General features: G+C 40.5%; 1 protein-coding gene across 12 annotated transcripts in view; it reads right to left on the bottom strand.

The window, feature by feature from the left end:
* Positions 1-22,895, bottom strand: part of CAMK2D (calcium/calmodulin dependent protein kinase II delta) — a gene marked incomplete at its 3' end in the record, with an annotated part of 139,481 nt that overhangs the window by 14,981 nt on the left and 101,605 nt on the right. For 5 of the 12 annotated variants that reach the window (XR_013990783.1, XM_081022003.1, XM_081021995.1 and 2 more), the window contains 5 exons: positions 21,091-21,128; positions 19,642-19,674; positions 13,354-13,413; positions 11,619-11,660; positions 7,719-7,767 (listed from right to left, as the gene is read on the bottom strand). Coding sequence is in view for 11 of the 12 variants with exons in the window: in XM_081022003.1 (XP_080878129.1) it covers positions 7,719-7,767; positions 11,619-11,660; positions 13,354-13,413; positions 19,642-19,674; positions 21,091-21,128 (222 nt within the window). The remainder of the gene's footprint in view (positions 1-7,718; positions 7,768-11,618; positions 11,661-13,353; positions 13,414-19,641; positions 19,675-21,090; positions 21,129-22,895) is intronic. The other 7 variants (XM_081021996.1, XM_081021997.1, XM_081021994.1 and 4 more) reach the window with 5 other exon arrangements.

Below are 22,895 nucleotides of genomic sequence, written 5' to 3'. Positions count from 1 at the left end.
AGAAGCTTTGCATTAAAGGAAAGCCGCCCAGAGTGGCTGGGGCAACCCAGTCAGATGGGCAGGGTACAAATAATAAAATTATTTATTTAATTTATTGTTATTTATTTTTCTTGTTGTTATGTGAATTGCACTCAGCAAAGATGTTTCAGTTAGCAACAGGCTGGGGAAAAGCCACACACTGTGGCTAAGTAACAACACAACATTTCTGGGCACTTTGAAAATTTCTGGAAGGCTGGCTTACATTCTAAATTCATAGCTTTTCAACACAGAAGCTTGCTAATTTTTGTTCACTTGTGCCACTAATATTCATAACATGCCACTTAGGAAATAGACTTAGGAAGTATCCCTGTAATCCACTGAGTTTTCCAGATAATTTTTTTTAATAACAGAGAATTGTAGAGTTGGAAGTGATCCCAAGTGTTATCTAGTCCAACCCTCTGAAGTGCAGAAATAATCCCTGACAGATGGCTATCCAACCTCTGTTTAAAAACTTTGAATGGAGGTTTTGAATTTTCTGAGATTTGGTTCCAAACACAAGACCTTTCTTTCACCCAGACATGGATTGGGGTGTCTTCTTGGTTTGTTTAGAACTGCACAACCCACTATTAGGTCCCAACTCACCAAATGGACAGCAGTGGCTTAGACTGATCAAATCAAAAGGAGGAGGACAGTACTCATGTATCTTCCCTGTGTGGAAAGGGATTTCCTCTCACCATTCTGTGAGAAGCTGCACCTGCAAAAATTCCCTCTTCTGCATAATAGAAGATCCAGGAGTGCCTCCCTCCTTTGCATTTGACCAATCAGATCATTTAGAGCAGGATAAGATTATGAAACTGTTTTGCATAAAGCAGATGGCTCTTACAGCACCATTCTCTCATGGCATGATGCCAATGAATTTCAACTTTTAGACAGATTGGGGTGGGGGTAAAGCTTGTGTCCTTGTGGCTTCTGCTTCTGGGCTGAACTGTGCTTCAGAAACAGACAGGAAAACATCAATCTTCTGAAAAGTGCATTGACACTATATTGGCACAATGCTCCGTTCATCCAAAGATCATGCCCAGTCATCTGTGTTTACCTGATAATTAGCCAATAAAAAGCCTATGTGTTCAAGGGATGAATCGCTTTGTTTCTGTTTTGTTTTGACTGAACAAGGACACTAAGTCCTGTGGCACTTTATTAACTACTCATGCATCTGGCAAAGCTACCCTATGAAAATACACACCAGAAATAAAACAGGCGGGAGCCATGTTATTCCATTACAGTAGTAGACACATACAAGGCGAGTCTTGTGGGACTTTAAAGACAATCATATTTGCTGTAGCATAAGCTTTCATGCACTAGCACCAATTAGTTTACAAATGCCTATGCCACAATAAATTCTGCAAGTCTGAAAGTTCCCACAACACATAAAAAGAGCATGGCAGTATCAGTTTAATGTCCATCTAGTGTAGCATTCTGGTAACATCCACCTACTTCAGCATCTGGGTTGAATGCCTTTGGAAGGCTCACAGATACTAAAAAGGCAATAGGCCTCTTCCACTGGGTATGCAATAGCACTCTGCCGCCTGATTCTATGCCTGGGATTTACCCGTAAGAAAACATGTAGGCCTCGTAATCTATTTGTTTGCAATGAAGAAACATTACTATGCTGACTAGTATATCAAAATGGCAGCCCAAGTTTACCAATACAGCATTTTGAAGCTAAATGTTGGCAAACTCTGAATAGCAGCTCTATTAAAAGAAGATTATGGGTAGCATTCAATCTCCAGTAGCTGAGCTTTATGAGGCTGCTGCTATTTATTTGGTTTACAACACATCGTATTAACACTAACGTATCTATGCATGCATTCAGATAGACAGCTAAATAGATAGATAAAACTTTCATATACCAACTCATATTTTAAACTGGTAATGGCTAACTCTGAGGCCTATCATATGCAAACCCCATAAAAAACAAATGGAACTTATGCTCCTAATCATTTCGGTGGGGTTTGCACAGGAGAGAGCATTCTGGTAAATTATACCCAGAATGGGTAAGGGGTGTTTACGGATCTCATAAATTCCCCTAACAACATGCTCTATTTATACTTAACACCCGTGAATGCCAATAGCTGCCATCTGGCTCCATCACAATAATTGAATGCTTTATTTCTACAGGACAGCCACATGCCATTATGAGTCTGTTTTGCAGCACTCCATCCTAATGCAGTTACATGGCAGCAGTTCTCATTTTCCTTATACAAGTCTGAATCATCATTCTTTGCAGCCACTGAGATATTCTACTGCCGAGCAGAAATATACCAAGTCAGAGTAAGGCTCGTAAAGAACAAAACACACAGGAATCCATTTCCTTCATAATGTATCTATATAACTTTGCCTTGCTTATATTTACTTGTCCTGTAAGTAATTTCTGCTTCTGATTACGAAACAAGAAGCACATTTTCCACTGTGTTTACCCATAAATTAAACATTATGCCCTTTCCCGATTTAATATTTTCTTCATATATAAACTTTAAAAAGCAATGCAACCCTTGCCTCAGATACACTGGAGCTCCTGTATAGCTAACTCATGTCTTTGTTTTTGATTTTTTAATTTATTACGATTTTACTAACGTGTCAGCGTTATTTGTAAGCCACCTCAAACGGATTTGTACCCTTAAGGGTTGGATGTAAATAACTGCAATAAATAAAAATGCACCCCATCTGTGCAGCGCATGAAATATCAAGCACTGCACCCCCACCAAAACAGGGATGTATTTGTGTGTGTGTATGTGCACACTGAAGAATATGCTGTATTGGACTATAATCTCTGACCTATGGCACATCTACCAAGATATTTGCCTGGGCCAAGTGTGGTGCAGATGAATGGAAGCATTTTTAGGATAAAATGGGAAGGGGAATAACCAAGTACACCACCTTAAGTTTTTTGGTGATAAGGTGGGGTATAAATGTAATACTAAATTAATAATAAGGCTTGGTAGTGCTACCATTCATTTAATGGGTCTTGTCCAGGAGAACATTCTGGAGGAGTGTGCCTTGACCTGTGCTACATTTTATTAATTATGTCATTTAAACATTTGTTTTCCATTGCTCAACACACACACAAAAACTCCCCAAAGTGGCTCAAAATCTTAAAACAGTGTTTTAAAAATTCAACAAATGTCCCAAGAGCCTACTGAATATAAAGAGAGGACAAGATCACTGGTTTTACATCAGCAACACAAACATTCCTAAACCCGCTACTGATTTGTCTATAAAACACAAGAGTTTCCTTCCTTTTCGTCCCAGTGAATGTAATTCAAATTCACCCAACTTTGCAGGCAAAATGATTTCTTTAATAGGCTTTCTTCCTCACAGAAGAGTCACAAATGGGCTAAGTTTCATCAAAGGAAGGGAGAGCATCCTCCAGTGTTAAACAGACATGGTTATCCAGACATTAAATTGAAGTCCACTGCAAGTTTCAGGCCAAGACTCAATATTATATTTCTACAACTGGGAGTGGAGACAGAGTGAATGAAGTGAACTGCCTGCACCTCTCAACTTACATAAAAGAGAGGAAGGAGTGGACTGGGAGGGCCCAGATTCATGCAAGTGACTCTGTGAATTTGTAATTTTCTTGGACTTTGCCGCCGAATTGATGGAAAGAAACACAACATATGAACAAACAAAGATGAGCAGGTAGAGTATGATCAGAATCCTCAGGAGCCACAGGCAGCAGGAGCGGCCGCTGGGACACAACAAAGATGGCGACAGGTAAGATGAAGAAGCAATGGGAGAAGAGAGATGGTGAGTAGAACATGACACCTCCATGTCACCCTCCTTTCTGAGAGCTGTATGTGGGGCATGAAAATGTGAGGGGGGGGAGAAAAAAAAAGAAAAGGCTAAAGCAAAAATGGTAATTCAATCACACGCAACAAGTGAACATCTTTGAGCATGGCAAAATCAACAAGAACTCTTTGCGGAAAAACCAGGTTGACCCAAAATCTGAAAGGGATACTATTCACCACTATGGGTCTCTGTTCAGATGCCAGCACAGAAGGAATATATCCTTACTTTCCTATGGTAATATGCACTATTTACCCAGATAAATAATAATTACCTCGAGAGAGTAGCCAGTGCACCTAAGTCAGTTTGTTCGTAACATTCTGGTCGAGCTACAATTAATGCAGATCAGTAAAAACAACATTAAATATGGAATACGGGTTGCATTCATAAGGTACCTGCTAGGCTGATAAATGTGATTCACAAACCCATGGAGTAGTCCTATAGACTTCACTAAGACAAACCCAGACTGTGAGGTTGATGAACACTAATGTCTGGCCATTATTCTAATCCTTCTTTTCAAGGATGTGCATGTTCTTAGTATCTTCAGGATCGCCACACAAGCGTGGAACTTCGTATCCTGCACCAAGTTAGATAACAAGCGGATTCAGGGAGGATAAAGTTATCAATGGCTATTAGCCATGATGACTATGCTCTGCTTCCACTGTTGGAGACAGAATGCATCTGAATACCAGTTGGTGAGATTCACAAATAGGGAGAGGGGTGGTGTGCTCAGGTCCTGTTTACAAGCTTCCCATATGCACTGTGGGTTGGCCAATAGTATGCTGGACTGGGTGGTCTTTTAGGCTAATCCAGCAGTATTCTTCTTATGTTTAGTGCAGACTTTGGTTTCCCAAGAATCCCAGTCTTCTGGTCTGGCAAAATCTTAAGATACTGGAAAGGGACTAAACATGTTTCAGTGGTCAGATCCTTACATTCAACAAGGGAAGTGGGATCTAGTGCAGGCTACCACTGCAGGTACAAGGATATCGCCACTTTTCTGCTCATCTCCCCTACCCTCTGTAACTTCCTGCATAACTTTCTCAATCCTTTGAAGATTTCTAAGGGGCAAAGGGGGCATTCAACTGAAAAACACCTACTCAAATAGACATTTTTCTGCAGACAGTACATGCACTTTTGTAACACTACTGCAAAATCAGAAAAGCGTGACTTTCAAATGTATGCTGTATTTTGATTCTTGTATTATTTCGGAAACTGTGAATTAGGGAGGTCACTTTTAAATGTGAACCGATTCAAATTTCTTCCCCATCTCTGGCTACTGTCACAAATTGTTTCCGATATGGTTTTAGTGTATATATTGGTGTTTTTTATGCTATTCTCTGCCCTGGAATCCATTATACAAAGCACAGTATATGAATAAATAAATAATGGAAGACACAATCGTATTTGGAAGAAACTGCTATAGCTGCTGCGCAGGAAGGCAAAGCATTCTACAGCATGTGCTATAAATAGTATTAACAAATATATTTGCTCTTCCTAAAAAAATACAAACCCCAAACACCTAAGACTTCCAACATTACTTCTACTTATTTAAATTTCATCTTTAAATCTGCAGTATCCACAAAACAATACCTTACTTTTTCTTCTCTAAAAAATTTATTCCTTGCACATAACTGTTAATTCCATTGCATCAGATTATTACTGTAACAAGTTTAAAAGCCTTATAAAAGATACAAGCACCATTAACTGGGGGGGGGGGGGACAAGCCCTTTGCAAAACAAAACCATTTGGGTTAGAGTACCCAAAGAAACTAATTTCACATTATAAAACAATGCTTTTTCATTTCATTTCTTATACTTCCAGTATCTTTTAACTTTACAATGTTGCATAGTTTTCCAAAAAGCTTTAGCAAGGATGTATAAAAATACCTATTATTTACAATTAAATCTGCCCATTTACTGATGGTCAAACCAGTGCTCCATGAACAATCTTGCGCTGAAGCTCAAACTATCTGTGACCTTCAGCTTCATGATTATTCCGTTCTCTGGATACTTTTAAGATCCCCCCCCCCCCCCCCGCAAAACAACCTTGGAGACTCTGGAAATGGATAATGGGAAGGATGGCCTTTCATGCCTTGCCATACCCTCCAACACTTTGAAGTCAAGGTCCAAGACACCACATTCCCGTTTTTTATTGTAAGAGCATGGCAGCCATTTTGATTGCCGTGATTTCACCTGACGCCCGCCGCAAAAAAAAAAATTTTTTCAGCCACAGAACCCACCAATGTGCATTTTGCACACTGATTGTGGCCTTGAAAAAAAGCTCTTTTTCAGGGGGAAATCACACAGAAAAATCATGGCAATCAAAGTGGCTACCATCCTCCTGTGGGAGACTAGCTGGGAACCTTATACATGCGTCTCTGACTAAGAAAACAGATCACACCCTCATAACAGCCTCCCCCAAGCTGTCGCTCTTCAGATGCTTTGGACCACAAATCCCATCAGCATTAGCAAGCAAAGTGGGGGCTGATGGGAGTTGTAGTACAAAATATCTGGAGGGCACCAGTTTGGGGAAGGTGGCCTAAGGAAATATGAGAGTATGTTACAGTAATAGGAGAAAAGAGGGAAATGTAAAAGAAAAACATAAATCTGGCCAGGAAACAAAAATACTGGCATCTGAACAGACTGCTTATAAAAATGCTGCTTAGAACAAACAGTAGTGAAGAAACATGTTTGAAACAGAAGTGTGAAAAAAATCCATTATTTTATGATAAATACAACATTAACTTACAGTTCTTCAATATTTTCCATTTCGCCAATTTCACTCTCCATTTAACTGAGTCCCCATGCTCTTTGCCCATGTGTGTGGACCCATATTTTATCTATAGTATTTCTTATGCTGTTTAGACCTATTAACACTCAATTTAATCTACTTAAATATGACATCCATGCAGTGGCAGAGCTACGTGCTCCGGTACTGGGAGAGGCGTACATCCGGGGGCGTGGTGCATGTCCTGGGGCATGCACAGAGAGCGTCAAATGCTGAGCGTCCCAGGGGCGGGGGCGCCGCAATGGCAACCCCCCTCGGATGGCACCCAGGGCAGACCGTTCTTCCTGCCCCCACATACATCCGCCAGTGCATCCATGTGGCCTTAAGGGCAGGATAGGTGGGAGGGTGAGGAAAGACGACAAAAATCTTATGCCTGCCCCCAACCCACACCAAAGGAGCATCACCATTTGAACCAGGCCAGAGCCTTAATTTCCATATGAAGCTCTGTGGTGGAACTGTGGTAAATGAGCACGTGAAGCTGCAAATGTAGAACAGGACATATTGTTGAAGATACAAAAAAGGAGCCTGATGGTGAGGGTGTTGTTGTGAGTTGTTGTTGTTGTTGCTTTAATGTAGTCCTATCCACATTTCTGCAGGAATCCGTACCACAGAGTGAGTGAATTGAGGGCCAGCAGGTAGTGGTAAGGTTAGCAGCAGCAAAAGTGACTACAGCTACAGCACAGAGTATATGGGGAGGCAGCGTGGTGCAGTGGTTAGAAGTAGGATGGAGACCCAGGTTCAAATCCGCACTCAGCTATAAAAGTCACTGCGGTGAACTTTGTTCCTCCACTATCTCCCAGTCTAACCTACCTCACAGGGTTATAGTGAGGGTGAAAGGAAGAACCATGCATGTTGCCTTGAGTCCACTGCAGGAAAGGTGGGATATAAATGCAATAAACAAGTAATAAAATTAATTCTCTCTGCAACTTTCAGCCTGGTCACCCTGTTTGTGTCATTAAGCACATGAAATATTTGACGTCCAGCCTTCTACGCCTTGAGCAGAGTACGGTCGTGCTGACACTGGCAGCTAGTACAATAGAAAGATCACATTTTCTTGATATTATAAAGAAATTCTAGAAATGCACCAGACAAGTACAGCTAAATACCTTTCACATCTTCGTCTTCAATGGTTGTGTTGGAGCTCTCTGTGGATTCCTGTTGAGAAGTATAAGAAAAATCAACTGACTGATCTACTACTCCACTACTTATTTATATTTACAATGTCATCAAACATCTCATGCAAAGCCCAGAAGCAGACCACGTGACTGCGAGACTCAAACAAATAAACACAGAGGGTGATGGGCTTTTACCCTTAAAGCCAAATCTGAAGTGGTCGCAATCTGCTTTTATTGGAAAGGAACGCTTAAAGACAACGAGTTTCTTGTTTTGAACTTCACAGGACTGTAAGGGAAGAACCATGAAAAATGGGCTGACTGGTTTTCTTAAAACCCTTTGATCCTTTTTAGACAGAGGATGGTGAATTACATTAAGCTGACCATCAGAACCAGCCATTTTACAAATAAGAAGTGCAGGAATGTCGTTCTGTGTAAGACATATAAATCAAATCTGTGGTTTCATCTTAATATTGCCAGGATCCAAAGAACTATGGAACCAGAAGGTCCAGGTATTCAAGGGGTTTTGAGGTTCTGTTTCTCAAACAGTGGCAGCACCTTTTCCCCACTCTGTTGATGACAAAGTACTTTTGAAACAGATAAGAGTTTCAAGGGCAGCCGAAGGCATGGTGTGTCAGTCTCCTATTCAAAGCAAAACATCAAACAAAAATGAAGGCCTCATTTGGCATCCCAAACAGCATCACAATAGTTATAGGGGCCACCTTGCTGAAGCTAATCAGGTTGGGGTCTGGTCAGTGCCTGGACTGGAGAACATCCAGGGACTCCTTCTGTACATGACCTTTGGAATATGGGGGGGGGGGGTATAGAAATGCAATAAATTAAAAATACATGCCGCTCTTTGGATCCCAGCCACTGTTTTGTTTTTTAAAGACATGTGTTCAAGATGAAAGCAAGTTATTAAGGAAGCTTAAAGACAGAAGTGGTCTGATTTCATATTTCTATGTTTTTTTGTTTTGTTTTGACAGATATATTATTCCCTACTGGTTTACAATTATTTGTTCCTCAGGCAGCTGTTTTTTAAACTCACCATATTGTCAAAAAGACAAGCATCTCAGATGGCTGTCAGAGTTTTATGCATTAATAATAATAAGTCTACACGCTTAAAAGGACACTGTCAAAGATGACAATTTTTTTTGTCTTTAAAACAAGTTTACACAAGGAAAAGAGCAAAACAAGCAGTCAATATAAAACGTGAGATAAATCTCTTCCTTCATGGAATTAGGACCATGCTGAAAGTGGATAAAGCACAGGTTTGTAAATTTGGCTGGTCACCTGAGACAAGTAAGATTCACCTCCATGTTAACAAGAAAACTGTCTCATTTCCACTCAGAACACAAATGATTAAAACTGTTGTGAGTGGGCAAGTATACTGCACAATTTTACGGGCCAGTAATTTCTGTGAGCTTTATTTGAAAGTCTGGTTTCAGACATTTGTTCTATGGCTTGGTATAAAAAAAAACATCCCTGTGAGACATGAATCCCAAAAGACCTTGACAGTGTTCTTTTATATGTTCTTAAAATAATTCAATGCTTAATGCAATGTTGATGGTTAAAAGACATGATGTATGTATGCACACCAACGAATAGATCAGCGAGCGTCACGCCACCCCAACATCTGTCCAACCACTCAAAATAAACCGTCATGCTCTGTCTTTTGTTAAGAATGCTCAAGAGTCAAGAGGCATGAACAAAGATGTATCATGCTTTATAGGTTATGTTAACACAATCTAAAAAATGTTTACATAATCTGCAAACCACCACACGAAATTCCATGCACCACCTCACAAGCCAACTCCATGGACATGTTCATTTCTCCCATCATGCTAAAAAAGCTCCACACACACCCTCCCCCCCCCGCCCAATATACAATACGTTTCAACAGCGATTTCCCCTACAAGTGATTTCCACCTCCATGATGAAGTTCATTTTAGTTTGGGGCATTTTCACACCCCAGAAAGGGAAAAGAGTTTTATCAATTTTCCATAATGGTACAGAACAAGTAGATGTAGTCATGCCAAAGAGCTATGGATCATTTTGTCCCATTTGTTTTTTTTGTTTTTAGTCAAGTGAAAACTGAAAATTCAAGTGTTAGCGAATGTAGGCTGTAAACTGCATATTTCAACACAATATGAACAACAAAATGTGGTTCATGAGCAGGTGGTAGCAAAACAAACGTCACAATCTGCCTTATATATATTATATATATACCAGAGACTGTAAAATAAATATGCAAATGAACTGGAGATATAAATGTGATATATTGGGATACATGCTTGAGAAAGGCCCGTAGTGTGAACTACAAGTACTATCCACAAACACAACACAGGGTAGCTGTCAGTTGTTATATGAAATAAATCAGAATAGAATAGAATAGTGATGTCCGAGCATACTGTGACATTTTCTTTCATTAGTTAATTATGGGGTACCAATTACAGGATTACCTAGTCCAGGGATAGGCAACATGTCCACCACTGAGAGCCACACCAGAAATTTGGTGTGCAAACACTTTTTTTTCAAATTTAACTCTCCAAGAGTGACAAAAGGATAGAAAATGGGTTCCTTTTCTCCCGCAAAGGAAAGCTGCTAATTCCAGGGTTCTAGCACTACCACACCAGCCATGGCTCAACAGTTGCTTAGCCCATTTTTATGTCCATGCAAGGAAAGGGGAAAAAATTGATATGCAATCCAATCCAACAAACACAGCCATCATAAACAGCAGACATTAAAAAACAAACAACCAAAAATGCAATAAAATAATACTCATGGAATCCAGAGAACATCCTTGCCAGCCCAGATGTGAGCATCTGGATGATGTTCTGAACAACGTCTGAAGTTCAGTGAAGAAGAGCATTGCACAGAGCTGGGGGTGGGGGGAGAGCTTCAGGTCCACTGGCTAGTAAGTTCCCTTTCCCCTTCTACTGGTTTCCCTTGCAGTCTTAAAAGTTTTTGCTTTTGGCCTGGCTCCAATGTTTCCCCCTCAGCTAGACAGAAAAACTTGGTTCCAAGGACACCCCAAGAAAGTGAAATCCGAGTTGGACACAAGTTACAACTATTACTTTCCTTGCCAATAGTAGCCTCATCCTTGGAACTATTATTCATGTACAGGAAATGCTTATTATTTGGGGTGAGGTGGGGAACTTGAACCTGTTTATAGATCAACCTTCCCCAAGCTGATGCCCTCCATAGGTTTTGGATGACAACTTCCAGTGCCTGATCATCGGTCACTCTGGCTGGGATGAGAGTTGCAGTCCACAGCATCTAGAGAGCATCAGGTAAGAAAGTCTGATGCAGAAGAATGTATAGAAGATAGAACAGTGAAGAGTGCGTGGGCATTTATCATTTTTACATGTATGATTTGTGTGTTGCCCATTACTCAGCATAAAATTTGCAACACGCACCCTGACACGCCCCCTCCCAAAATAAAAGGTTATGTAACAATGAATGAACATGCTCAAAAACAGATGGGACAAATCTCCAAATGTGCCTTTCTTGAACTTCAGTAAAGCGTTGCATACGGAAAGCCTGAACCACACTCTGCATCTGAGGAGGAACTTCTTTTTCTCTGCAAGAACATTAAGTTCCAGGTTAGAAGCTAGAGATATACACCAAAAGTGTGGAACAGCTCCTACCAGAGCACCTCTGGCACAGGTGAGGAAACTTAGAAATAGCGCAGAAAAGGGCTCTCTGCAGGATTCCGTTACAACAGAAGCAATTCTCTGCAGGCTTCACTAGACGACTGAATACCAGGTAGCTAATTTCCTAGCTAAAGCCAGTATAATGCACACACTGTGGGGTGTGTTTTCTTTTGGCAGGGGGGCTGAATGGAATGTGGAATCTGAAAAGTGCAGGGCAGTACTGGTTCTTTCTGAATACCTTATTTCCATCTGGGTTGTGGATTACGGTAGTTTGGGGCTCCTGAGTGAGAACAAAATAGGAGAGAGAAAACAGTTCTCGGTAAATAGATTTCTCGCGCATGAGAAGGAGAACGAGAAGCGCCAGATGACAAGGGCTAAGCACTGACAAGAGCTAAGGCAAAGTTAGCTCCTGTCAGAGGATGAAACTGGCAAGCCAGCAAGGAAGGCCACCGTATCTACTGTAGCAGCATGCAAAGACCTTATTCATGATTTAACACATGTGCAGGGCTTTGAAGGAGATCTAAAGAGGCACCAATTCTCACAAGGACTTCCAAATCAAACTGCTGGCCAGTTTTTTAACCTTCCACCTCCAAAAATTAGCTCACAGTTTCCACTGGGCAAAAAGGCAACTACCATGGTAAACTAGGTCAATTTACTAAAGAACGACGATGCAGCCTATAAAGGTTAAAGAAGGGCCAAAATGGGATGAGTAGGTTCAGGAAAAGATATAGAAAACCCTAAGCACAAAAGAGTATTGCTACCTTCAGATCCTTTCATTTCACAGAGATTAACACTCATGGTAGGAAATGCTGTCATCTCAGAGTCTAATATCCCTCCAGCCATCTGCAGGAGTATCTCTAGGGTTGGTGACACACAGGCACACATTTGGGCAATTCCTGGTAGAAGACTCTATAAAGCCGATACTTTTCAGGATACTTAGTAGTGGGAATGTCCATGGGGAATATTCAATGGGACTGCTGTCATGCACAAAACCACAGGTGCCAGTACTTTAAAACTGGAAAGACCTTTCTTCAAAAGGGTTTACCAAAACATGGTAGGTTGGATGCCACTGACAATATGCTAATTGTTAATGGAAAGGTTTTTAATTTTGAGGCTTTGCTGCATAGCCTAGAGAAATCAGAATAAGTAACCTAAGCAAGGTTATGACTCATGCACTACACATTCACCGCAGAGCCTATTATGGAGTAATGACTCCTATGTATTAAAGCAGGCATCCCCAAACTTGGCCCTCCAGATGTTTTGGGACTACAATTCCCATCATCCCTGACCACTGGTCCTGTTAGCTAGGGATGGTAGGAGTTGTAGTCCCAAAACATCTGGAGGGCCAAGTTTGGGGATGCCTGTATTAGCTGTGGTATATAACCAGCTTTAGAAATAGATGCCTCTTGATCCCAGTAAGTGAAGTCTTGCAAAGCCCTGCTGTGTTTTTTTGTTTTTTCAAAAAAGTAAAGAATGAGAAGCTGAATAAGGTCTACTTGGTTGTTGCCTAGCAATAATCTTGTTAGCTCTCCTTGATTTTGACACTCACGTTGTATTAGGGACAAAAAAGTAGGAAGAAAGTTTGTTTAAGCCTCATTTATAAATACTGGAACACTCATCAGACGAAGAGCTAAGGGCAACACAAAAGCACATTCTATTCACTTTCTGACACAGCATGCAATGAAATTCAACTACGGCTACCAATGCTACTGCACAACCACATCCATTTTCCATGTCACATTGGCTAATTAGAAACACACTGTTTCACAATCAACTGCCTCTTTATACACACACATAAATAATATGCATATATAAAAAAGTGCAATCCCAAGTTCCCAAGAGGGGAAAAAAAACAGCGCCAAAATTTTAGAAAGCAAACAAGGAGCAAGGAAGAGGGAAGAGAGGAGGAAAAAGGGAGAGAAAACTCAGAAACAGAACTCAAAAGCAAGTTAAAAGGAAAAAGCCAGGTATACCAGCGTTGGGGTAGGAATATTTTCTTTGGGGCTGGTTACCACGTTGGTTTTGTTGTTTATCTGTAGGTATGCAGAAAAATAGAAACAAACAAGCCTTAGACCTCTCACAGCAGATAATCATATCTATATCTCCCTATATAGACTACTTATACACAGATATAGATATGGAGATAAAGACTGACGGAGGTATGAATTTATAAAAAATCAAAGGCAACAATGACAACAGATTTGAGTAGGTACTATAGCAGCCTCTCCCAGTGCCGTTCACAAAAAAATGCCCTGGAGGTGCTGTATAGACATGTATGGTTTCAGCTATGTTACTAAGATTTTTTTTAAAAAGCTCAAACCAAGCAATATGCAATTAATGCAGGAAATGAGAGAGAATAGGCCTACATTTCCAACGACCTATTCACCACCTCCCGTCTTTGGATGTGATGCTATTTCATAAACTGCACCAGGTCTGAGTTTAGCTTGGGAGTCAACTAAGCTAGAGGCCCATATATTAGAGTCATATACACATTTCATTTTGTCATACGTGTTGTCTCCAGAAGTCTATAATATTTAGGCAGGACATAAAATGTTTAAAGGTTATTAGCTTTACTGTTTCAAAAACACTTTTATTGCCCTAAATTAGGTCTGAATGTGTTACAGCATGCTGCAAGGTGGTTCTCTGGACACAACTGGGATTCAATAGAACCAGAAAACAAAATGTATATTCAACATAATTTAAATATTGTAGCTTACAGAGTCTCTTTACCATTGATCATTTCAAGTCAATGCAGGAAGAGATGTCAGCTATGTTTTTCGGCAGAATGTATTAAAAAGGCATGATTTTGTATTCCGGGAAGTGTGTGCTAAACTGATATACACAGAGTGCACGATATGAGCATGGAAGACCCCTTTTCAAGAAGAAAACTAATTTGTTTTTCTCTCTAATATCATGAGTAGTTTTAAACCAGGCAAGAATGACATAGCCTTAAACACAACAGAAAAGCTAATTACATTGTCCTCTAGAATAAACCCCCAAAATTATTCCAGTTCTTAGATGCATTTAAAATGCTGATCCACACTTAATATATGAAGTATTTTATTCATAACGGAAGTAAACTGAATATTTAAAAGTTAGATTCAGTAAAATTTAATTATAACTAAAACTGGCAGAAGGAGCTGTCATATCTTCTGGTGAAAAACTGCCCTTTGGTTTTACCAGCTCTAGCTGTAAGAGGAGCAAACTGCAGAGCTGCATATAAATAAGATAGAAAGTTTAGCTGATCAGTAATACAGAATATTTAATGCTCCACTAACACAAAGAACGGAGAAGGTAAAATGTTACATGTGAAAGAAAAGCAAGAAAGGAAACACATAAATCTTAGCTGACCATTTGTAAAACTCAATGTAATGTCTATTTATAAACAGAACAAATATTTTATGTTGTTACATGGGATGTCCACTTTTAACCTACTCAGGCAGTACAAAAAGTATCGGTTGTCATGCTTTAAAAGAAAAAGCAATGGTAGGAATACATTTTGTAAACCCATGGCATTGAAGGTGTATTTTTCTTATTATAGGACCATATAACACCAGTCCTAAAAGAACTACATTGACTCCCAGTACGTTTCCAAGCACAATTCCCCAAAGTGTTGGCTGCTGACCTTTAAAGCCCTTAACAGCTTTGGCCCTGTATACCCAAAGGAGTGTCTCTGCCTCCATTGTTCAGCCCAGACACTGAGGTGCAGCTCCAATGAGTTCCCTCATTGTGAGAAGTGAAGTTACAGGGAACCAGGCAGAGGACTTTCTCAGTAATCGTGCCTGACCTGTTGAACACCCTGCCGTCAGATGTCCAAGAGATAAATAATTATACAACCTTCTGTAGATATCTGAAGGCAGCCCTGTATTGGGAAGATTTTAATGTATGATGTTGCTGTGTTTTTGTATATTGTGTTGGAAGCCACCCAAAGTGGCTGGGGCAAGCCACTCAGATGGGTGGGGGTACAAAAAATATTTTTAGTAATAATAATCACCACCACCACCATCATCATCATATTATTATTATTTTTATTATGCTAAAAATGCTGAGGGCCTGATTAGCAGTAATTATATTTATGAATGGTTATAGCTATTTTAATACATGACTTAAGAGATTCACATCATTAAAATTCTAGCCCAGATTGTAAAAAAAAATGGGTGTAACCCATGGAATTCACAGTGTTGAATAAACTGCCTTTGGCCTTACCTGCAAAATGGGATTATGAATGATATGCCTTGAGAGTTCTTAAGATAAATGAAATAAGATCAGTGCATGCACAGATCCCTGTTCAACAAAGTAACACAGCGGAGGATACTTGGGTGCTACACAAGCCTTTGTTGATCGTTTACCATGAGTGTGCAAAAAACGCCTAGAAAGAGGAACAAAGCATCATCACTGGCTTCGTATTATGTCTAAACTGGGGATTGTGGTTTGCTTCATACCATAAAACCTTTCGTTAAGCCAAAGTTTTTTCTTGGCTTACCAATCACAGTTTGGAGTGAAGCATACCGCGGGTATAATGTTAAGCCAGAGATAGTGGTTTGTTGTTCCTGTTAGTTAGAGGGCAGGAGTGAAGGGCACCGTGTTCTGTGCATTCATGGTAAACCATTAACTATGGCTTACCATGATGTATGAACTGGGCTTCTGTCTGCCTTCAGTAAGAGAACAGAAAAGGATTCAGATACGTAAAATGGGAGACTTAACAATGCATTCAATAGGATTTCCAAAACAGCAATCAAAGCACATGGTGTTGTGCAGCACAACAATGGTGGTTTGTTTTTCCCTAGAGTGGTAGGGTGCCAGACTACATTATTAGCCAGATTTCAATTAAGTTGCTTTGTTTACTTGTTCTTCTAGAACCAGTAGCGCTGTATGCAATATGTACTAACAAAGTTATTTTGAACACGCAGTGTCGTTCCCACAGGGGTACCTCTGAAGGGAAATGTATATATATATATATGCAAAGAACTTTTTAGAAATCCGTACAATATACCGTATTTTTCGCCCTATAGGACGCACCGGCCCATAGGACGCACCTAGATTTGGGGGGGGGGGAATAAGGGGGGGGGAATTATTCCCCCCACCCACCCAGGCTTCCCCCGACCCCAGCCCCCAGAACAGGAGCCAGAGCGCGCCGGGCTCCGGAGGGTTGCGCAGAGCTTCCTGAAGCCTGGAGAGCGAGAGCCTGTATTCGCCCCATAGGATGCACCCACATTTCCCCTTCATTTTTGGAGGGGAAAAAGTGCGTCCTATAGGGCGAAAAATACGGTATTTAAAGTGTGGTATGTATTCATGATCCCTCCTCACAAATGTGTTTTCAATTAAACACTTATTTTTCTTACTGAACAGTGAGTACATTAGATTTGGAATTACGAAAATAGCACGTGCAAAAAAGAAAAGAAAAAGAAAATGCACTATTTACGCCTTTCTCTGTGTACCATAAGAAAATAGGCTGGTTTACATATGATGCTTGCTGAACTACAGTTTAGAACTATGTGCATTTGCTAGAATAGGCCTGAGCTAAGCACTGGGCTCCCCGGCTCCCCTGACATATGGTGCAAAACCATGGGTTTGGATTGCTTGCTCTCACAAGCAATAAATAAATAAAAGAAAAAATTAACTGAAATATAATTTGGCCCTCATAAAAGTATCATTCTAAAAATAGAAGAAAAGCAAAATGATCACAAACAAAAGGGGTCAATATGGGTATCCTGAGCAGGAATCAAATATAAAGTATCACTCAAGCAACTTTCATCTCTGGAAGAACAATTTGAAGTTGTATTCCAGCCCCCTCACAAAATGTGTTGAGAGATCCATGGAAGTATTTATTTACTGTATTGATGGGAGGTACTACTAGTAGTGTAAGATTACCAGCAGGATCAAACTAGATGCAACATTAATTGCATATGAACAATTAACATGCACTTTCAAAATGTAAATAAATTGGGGGGGGTGTAAGATCAGTTTTAGCACTTTCTTTCCTGATAAGAATTACCCACACACCGCAAAAACTGTTCTTGCCCTTGGAGGGAAGCTCCCATTGGAGACAGAAAAGGGGACAGACCCAGAAGTTTTATTGATTATGCAGACTACTTGCTAATTAGGTTCCCCACTTGACATGAGCTCAGTCAATTTTTGGCCAAGGCAAGTCCATTTGCCACACATATATTACATATGACATCAGGTATGGTGCTTGCTCGCATTGTCAACCAACTGATCGATGGAGCATGCAAAGCCCTCTGCCTTTTTTCACAGAGTTGATTTCAAACCCCTCAGGCAAAGGAAAATAGCTCATGTGACAAGCTTGGCTCGCCACAAGTGAGGGTGGTAAGAATCGAGTTCCTCATTCCTGAGCTGAAGTAGCATATCAGCCCTACAAAATACTTGGAAAAGTTCCTTGGAAACCTACCACTTATTTCTGCTGGAAACAACTTTATCTGTGTTCAAGGAAGCTTTGGCGGTACCACTGAAAGCAACATGTATGCCTACAAACAGCTGTGCAATATTCTTAATTATAAGCAATTAACAATGGAAAGATACGTAAACTGTGTGTCGAAAGGTAAAACCCTTCTTGCAAGCATGCTGACCACAATCCATCTTCTGTTGAAGTCAGCGGGGTGACAGAACTCCCACTGCTGGATTGTACAGTTTGGGTAGGGTTTCTGTAAGGACACGCTTTGGAAACAGGAATTTAAGAAGATTTTCTTGCAAATGAAGCTCACTTTGCAGAGCCAGGCACAATTCAAAACATGCCATTCACCATTTCCTTATTTTTGACGGAAGAGCCCCTCACTCAACCTCCTCCTTCTATGAGGATATCTACCTGCACAGAGACAGTGGGTTGAATACTGAGCTGGACTGTAGTGTTTACATTTATATCCCGCCTTTTCTTCAAGGAGTTTAAGGTTCTTCCCCTCCCCATTTTATCCTTACAACAAACCTGTGAGGCAGGTTAAGCTGAGAGGCCCAAGGTCGCCCAGTAAGCTTCATGGCTAAGTGGGAATTTGAACCCTGGTCTCCCAGATACACCACACTGACTATAGTCAGTTAGGCAGGACAACATGAGGCAATTACCCACCTTTCCAAAACTAGACGTTCCCGTCAACAAATGTGTGACTGGTACAGTAGATACAGGACTGTTGAGTGGGTTTCAAAAGAGTATCTTATAATACACGATGTCGTATGTTTGGCAAACTGGCATTTAAGCTTTGCATTGGACTTGCTACCAGCCCAGACATACACCTAACTGTGTATTCCACATCCCTGCTGCTGCCACCTTCATTTGCCCTTGACTTGGCTCTGCTTCCTACCTAACTTTGTCCTCTATGCTAATCAAGGGACAACTTTAAATTTGCTTAATTCATATGACATTGCACAGTGTTTGGTAGTAGTCTGTTCTGTTTTTATTTGGCTCGTGTATCTGTAGGTAAAATACCCATGAATGTAGTCGTCCACCTCTATCAAGAACTACCTACAGAGCTTTACTATTCATCAGCAGAATGGCAAGTACTAGAAAGGAGGGGTCCTTCAGAAGCACTTGTTCTTTTTAAGAGTAATGAAATGTATAGTTAAATGTTGGAATAAATTTCCACACCATGTGGTACCTGCAGTGGAATACAGGAGGTGGCGTAAGAGAAAGGGTAAAAGCAGAGACTAAATTTTATTGTTTATTGCAAATACTGCACAGGAACCGGGCACTGGCTTGAGCAATAACTCAGTTTTCATATTACAAACACCTCAACATATAATTGAAGGGACAGCCCTATCATGTTCTTACATTTTCAGAAATCTCATCTATGTTTAATACCAGGAGATCGCAACAACTATACAGAAGGTTTTTTGAATAACAATGATATTGTAGCAGAACAGTTGCACTGGCCATTGCTGCATCTACTTTGCACTGATATTTGCACGGTCTATGAGATGGGTGCAGAATCTGTGGTCTCCAAATGTTGATGGACTACAAATTCCACCATCCCTGGCCACTGGCCACGCTGGCAAGAGCTGATGGGAACTGAGGTGCAGCAACACCTGGAAGGACACAGGTTTCTCACCCTCGTCTGTGACCTTGGCTCTGGAAGAACTGATAGCAATTAATTCGGGACGTCATGTTACACTGAACTGATGCAGAAGTTACAAGCCTGTATTTTAAAAGTCTTGCAGCTTCCTTTTGCTACGTCAACAGATCTAAATGCAAGAATTTCATCTCTTAAGTGTGAACGTTTCACAGGTGGAAAAATCTGGCAGATAAAGATCCTCACCATCATCTGAACACTCGAACTTGACTTCCTTTTCTGATTTGACCAGTCAGAGGGAAAGGAAAAGAAGAAAATGTGACTGGTTGGATTTGAGGTATCAATGCATGGAGAACAGTATATTGTTTGTTTGTTCTAAGAACAACCTAATATACAGGTATTCAGGATGGGAGTGGGATCTCCTGCATGAGAAAAATTGTGAAAACAAATACTTTGATAAGATGCACACTCTCCACCCGCCACTTCATAGGACTGCAAACACAAACGCAAAACAGAATCCTGAACACACAGCAAAGAAGACCCCCATAAGTGTAGTGGTACTAGCAAAGTGTTGGCAACAATTATACTTAGCATTACTGTTTAAACAGACCAATTTTGACAGAGATGGTTACAGACATACAAGACCTTAGTACTGAATGAAACAAGCTGTCTGAATTAGACCACATTTTAGGTAAGTTACCCTATTGAAATTACCCAGTTAGGAACCTGGAAAGGACCAGGTTGACTTTGGATAATGTCCTTTTGTAAAGTGCCCAAATTATTGAAGGCAGTGGAGACGAACACCCTGTATTCCCCTCAGTGATTCAAGCAATATATTGAAATAGGTCCAGTTAATCTTGGAATTTGTGCTTGGTCCATGGAAGCAACAGGTTGCCAATGGCTGGTTTTGATTAAAGATAGGTTGGACCTAAGTGATTAGGGAGCCTGTAAGTGAATTATGAAAGGGTATAAATGTTATGAGTCCAAGAGAAATATACAGTGAATTAGATATTTAAAGGTAAGTAACAAACTTCAAGAAAAAGTTGCAAGGATAAAAGCTGATGTCAAATACATATTTCAATGAAAACTTGCAAAACAGAAGAAATGGAAGTTACATTTTCTAATATTAGCTGGATTGCTTTATCTTGTGTTTCCAAGTCCTTCTGGGAAGAAGAAATATTCCCTCCCCACCCCCACCCCTCCAGCTCTTCCTTGGCTATTTTGCAAAGTATTTACCCAGAATCTTTAATTTACAGAGCTTCTCTCCTATTACGGAATTCTGAGGTCACCCAAGTTTAGAAACTCTAAATCACACAGGAAAACTGCAAGATTGTTCTGCTTCTTACGGACATCTTTTATTCGGTGTAAACTTATGCACTGACTTCCGCCAAAACACACCAACTACTGCTGGCAGAACCCAGCTCAAGGGCTGCCAACCCCTGAGGTATAACCTTCTGACAAATGGAATACCAAGGACACATGGAGGTTGCCTTCCCAAATGGCTGGTCCATGATCAGCTGCAAAGCAGTGACTTAATTTTATTCAAGCATATATATTTTCTTTTTCTTAAAAAGCAAACCCTAAAGGAAGAGGACCAGTTATTTCAGTGCCAAAGTAAAGAGAATTTAGAAAGTCACATGGTAATGAAAAGTAAATGAGACATATCATTAGATGACCTCAGTATTTGTAGCCTACCTTCACTCCATCAGGTTTCTTCAGTAAACTCTTGGCTGCTATAAATTGAAAGGAAATAAACAATGTCAGCCAATGTAATTCGAAATCAATGAAATAAACAAATGAACAAACTGGGTGTATTTCCCCCCGTCTACCCTTTGCATTTATCATCACATTTAAAACATCTTACCATACCATTTTTATATTCTGCCTTGCAGTTGTCTTTGTTTTAAATATTTGCTTGTATCTATATTAAGTAGTGATGTATGGAAGTGAGAGCTGGACCATAAAGAAGCCGAAGAATTGATGCTTTTGAATTGTGGTGCTGGAGGAGACTCTTGAGAGTCCCATGGACTGCAAGAAGATCAAACCTATCCTTTCTTAAGGAAATCAGCCCTGAGTGCTCACTGGAAGGACAGATCCTGAAGCTGAGGCTCCAATACTTTGGTCACCTCATGAGAAGAGAAGACTCCCTGGAAAAGACCCTGATGTTGGGAAAGATGGAGGGCACACGGAGAAGGGGACAACAGAGGACGAGATGGTTGGACAGTGTTCTCGAAGCTACCAACATGAGTTTGGCCAAACTGCGGGAGGAAGTGGAAGACAGGAGTGCCTGACGTGCTCTGGTCCATGGGGTCATGAAGAGTCGGCCATGACTAAACGACTAAACAACAACAACAACATATTAAGTATAAAAAGGTAAAGGACCCCTGACAGTTAAGTCCAGTCGCAAACGACTCTGGGGTTGCGGCGCTCATCTCACTTTACTGGCTGAGGGAGCCGACGTTTGTCCGCAGACAGTTTATCCAGGTCATGTGGCCAGCATTACTAAGCCACTTCTGGCGAAACCAGAGCAGCACATGGAAATGCCATTTACCTTCCCGCTGGAGCGGTACCTATTTATCTACTTGCACCTTGACGTGCTTTCAAATTGTTAAGTATAGATGCCTATAATACCAGTAAGATTTTTATTGCTGAGTGTAGAGCATTAAAACCTCCACACGGAGGTAATATTGGCTATTAGATCTCTAGATTATTTCTGTGCATTTATGCAGACCTGGAACAGGTAACAACTTCTCTGGAAGACAAAACCGTTATATCCAATAAATTTTTTTGGCATAGAGGTGAAGGAGAAATAACAGTTTGTCACTGCCATTCAGCAGTTTAAAACACATGCACTGAAACATCTACCTGTGAAAGGTATCTGGAAGACCAGCAGATTATCATGTTACAGGTGCAGTGAGTCTTAAAGCCTAGGTGCTGCAAACAAGTGAACCATTTACTACTATTTTGAGATGCTTTGTTACGAAAAAAGGACTGATACATTTTTAGTTCATAGAATTGTAGAGTTGGAAGGGACCACGAGGGTAATTTAATCCAACTCCCTGCAATGCAAGAATCTTTTGCCCAATGTGGGGTATGAACCCATGACCAAGAAATTAAATGTCTCATGCTCTACCAGCTGAGCTATTTGTCTCTTAACACCTAGGTCCAACCAATCTTTACTAATTGTAGATTGGTTTATAAGAACAACAATGCTACGGATAAATATATTTGATAGAATACTGGAAAAAGCCCAAGAAAAATGCATCCAAGTTGCAGTACTGAGCATCTGAGGAAAAACATCAGGTTCCAAGGATGGACTAATATCATGTGTCATACCTGGGGCCATTGTGTAGTTAAAAGAAAAAGAGAATGTTTGGTGCATTGATTTGTTTCCAGCAATTTGCCTGTAAAGCATACTGTAGCTGAAATTAAAAAGACTAAACATTTTAATCCCACTGCCTTCAATGAAACCTCAGCTATTATCCGATGAAACTTTTCAC

The sequence above is a fragment of the Podarcis pityusensis genome (genome assembly GCF_964106645.2).
Source record: "Podarcis pityusensis genome assembly, chromosome: 9".
Lineage (NCBI taxonomy): Eukaryota > Metazoa > Chordata > Lepidosauria > Squamata > Lacertidae > Podarcis > Podarcis pityusensis.
This window is presented reverse-complemented; position numbering and strand designations above follow the sequence as displayed.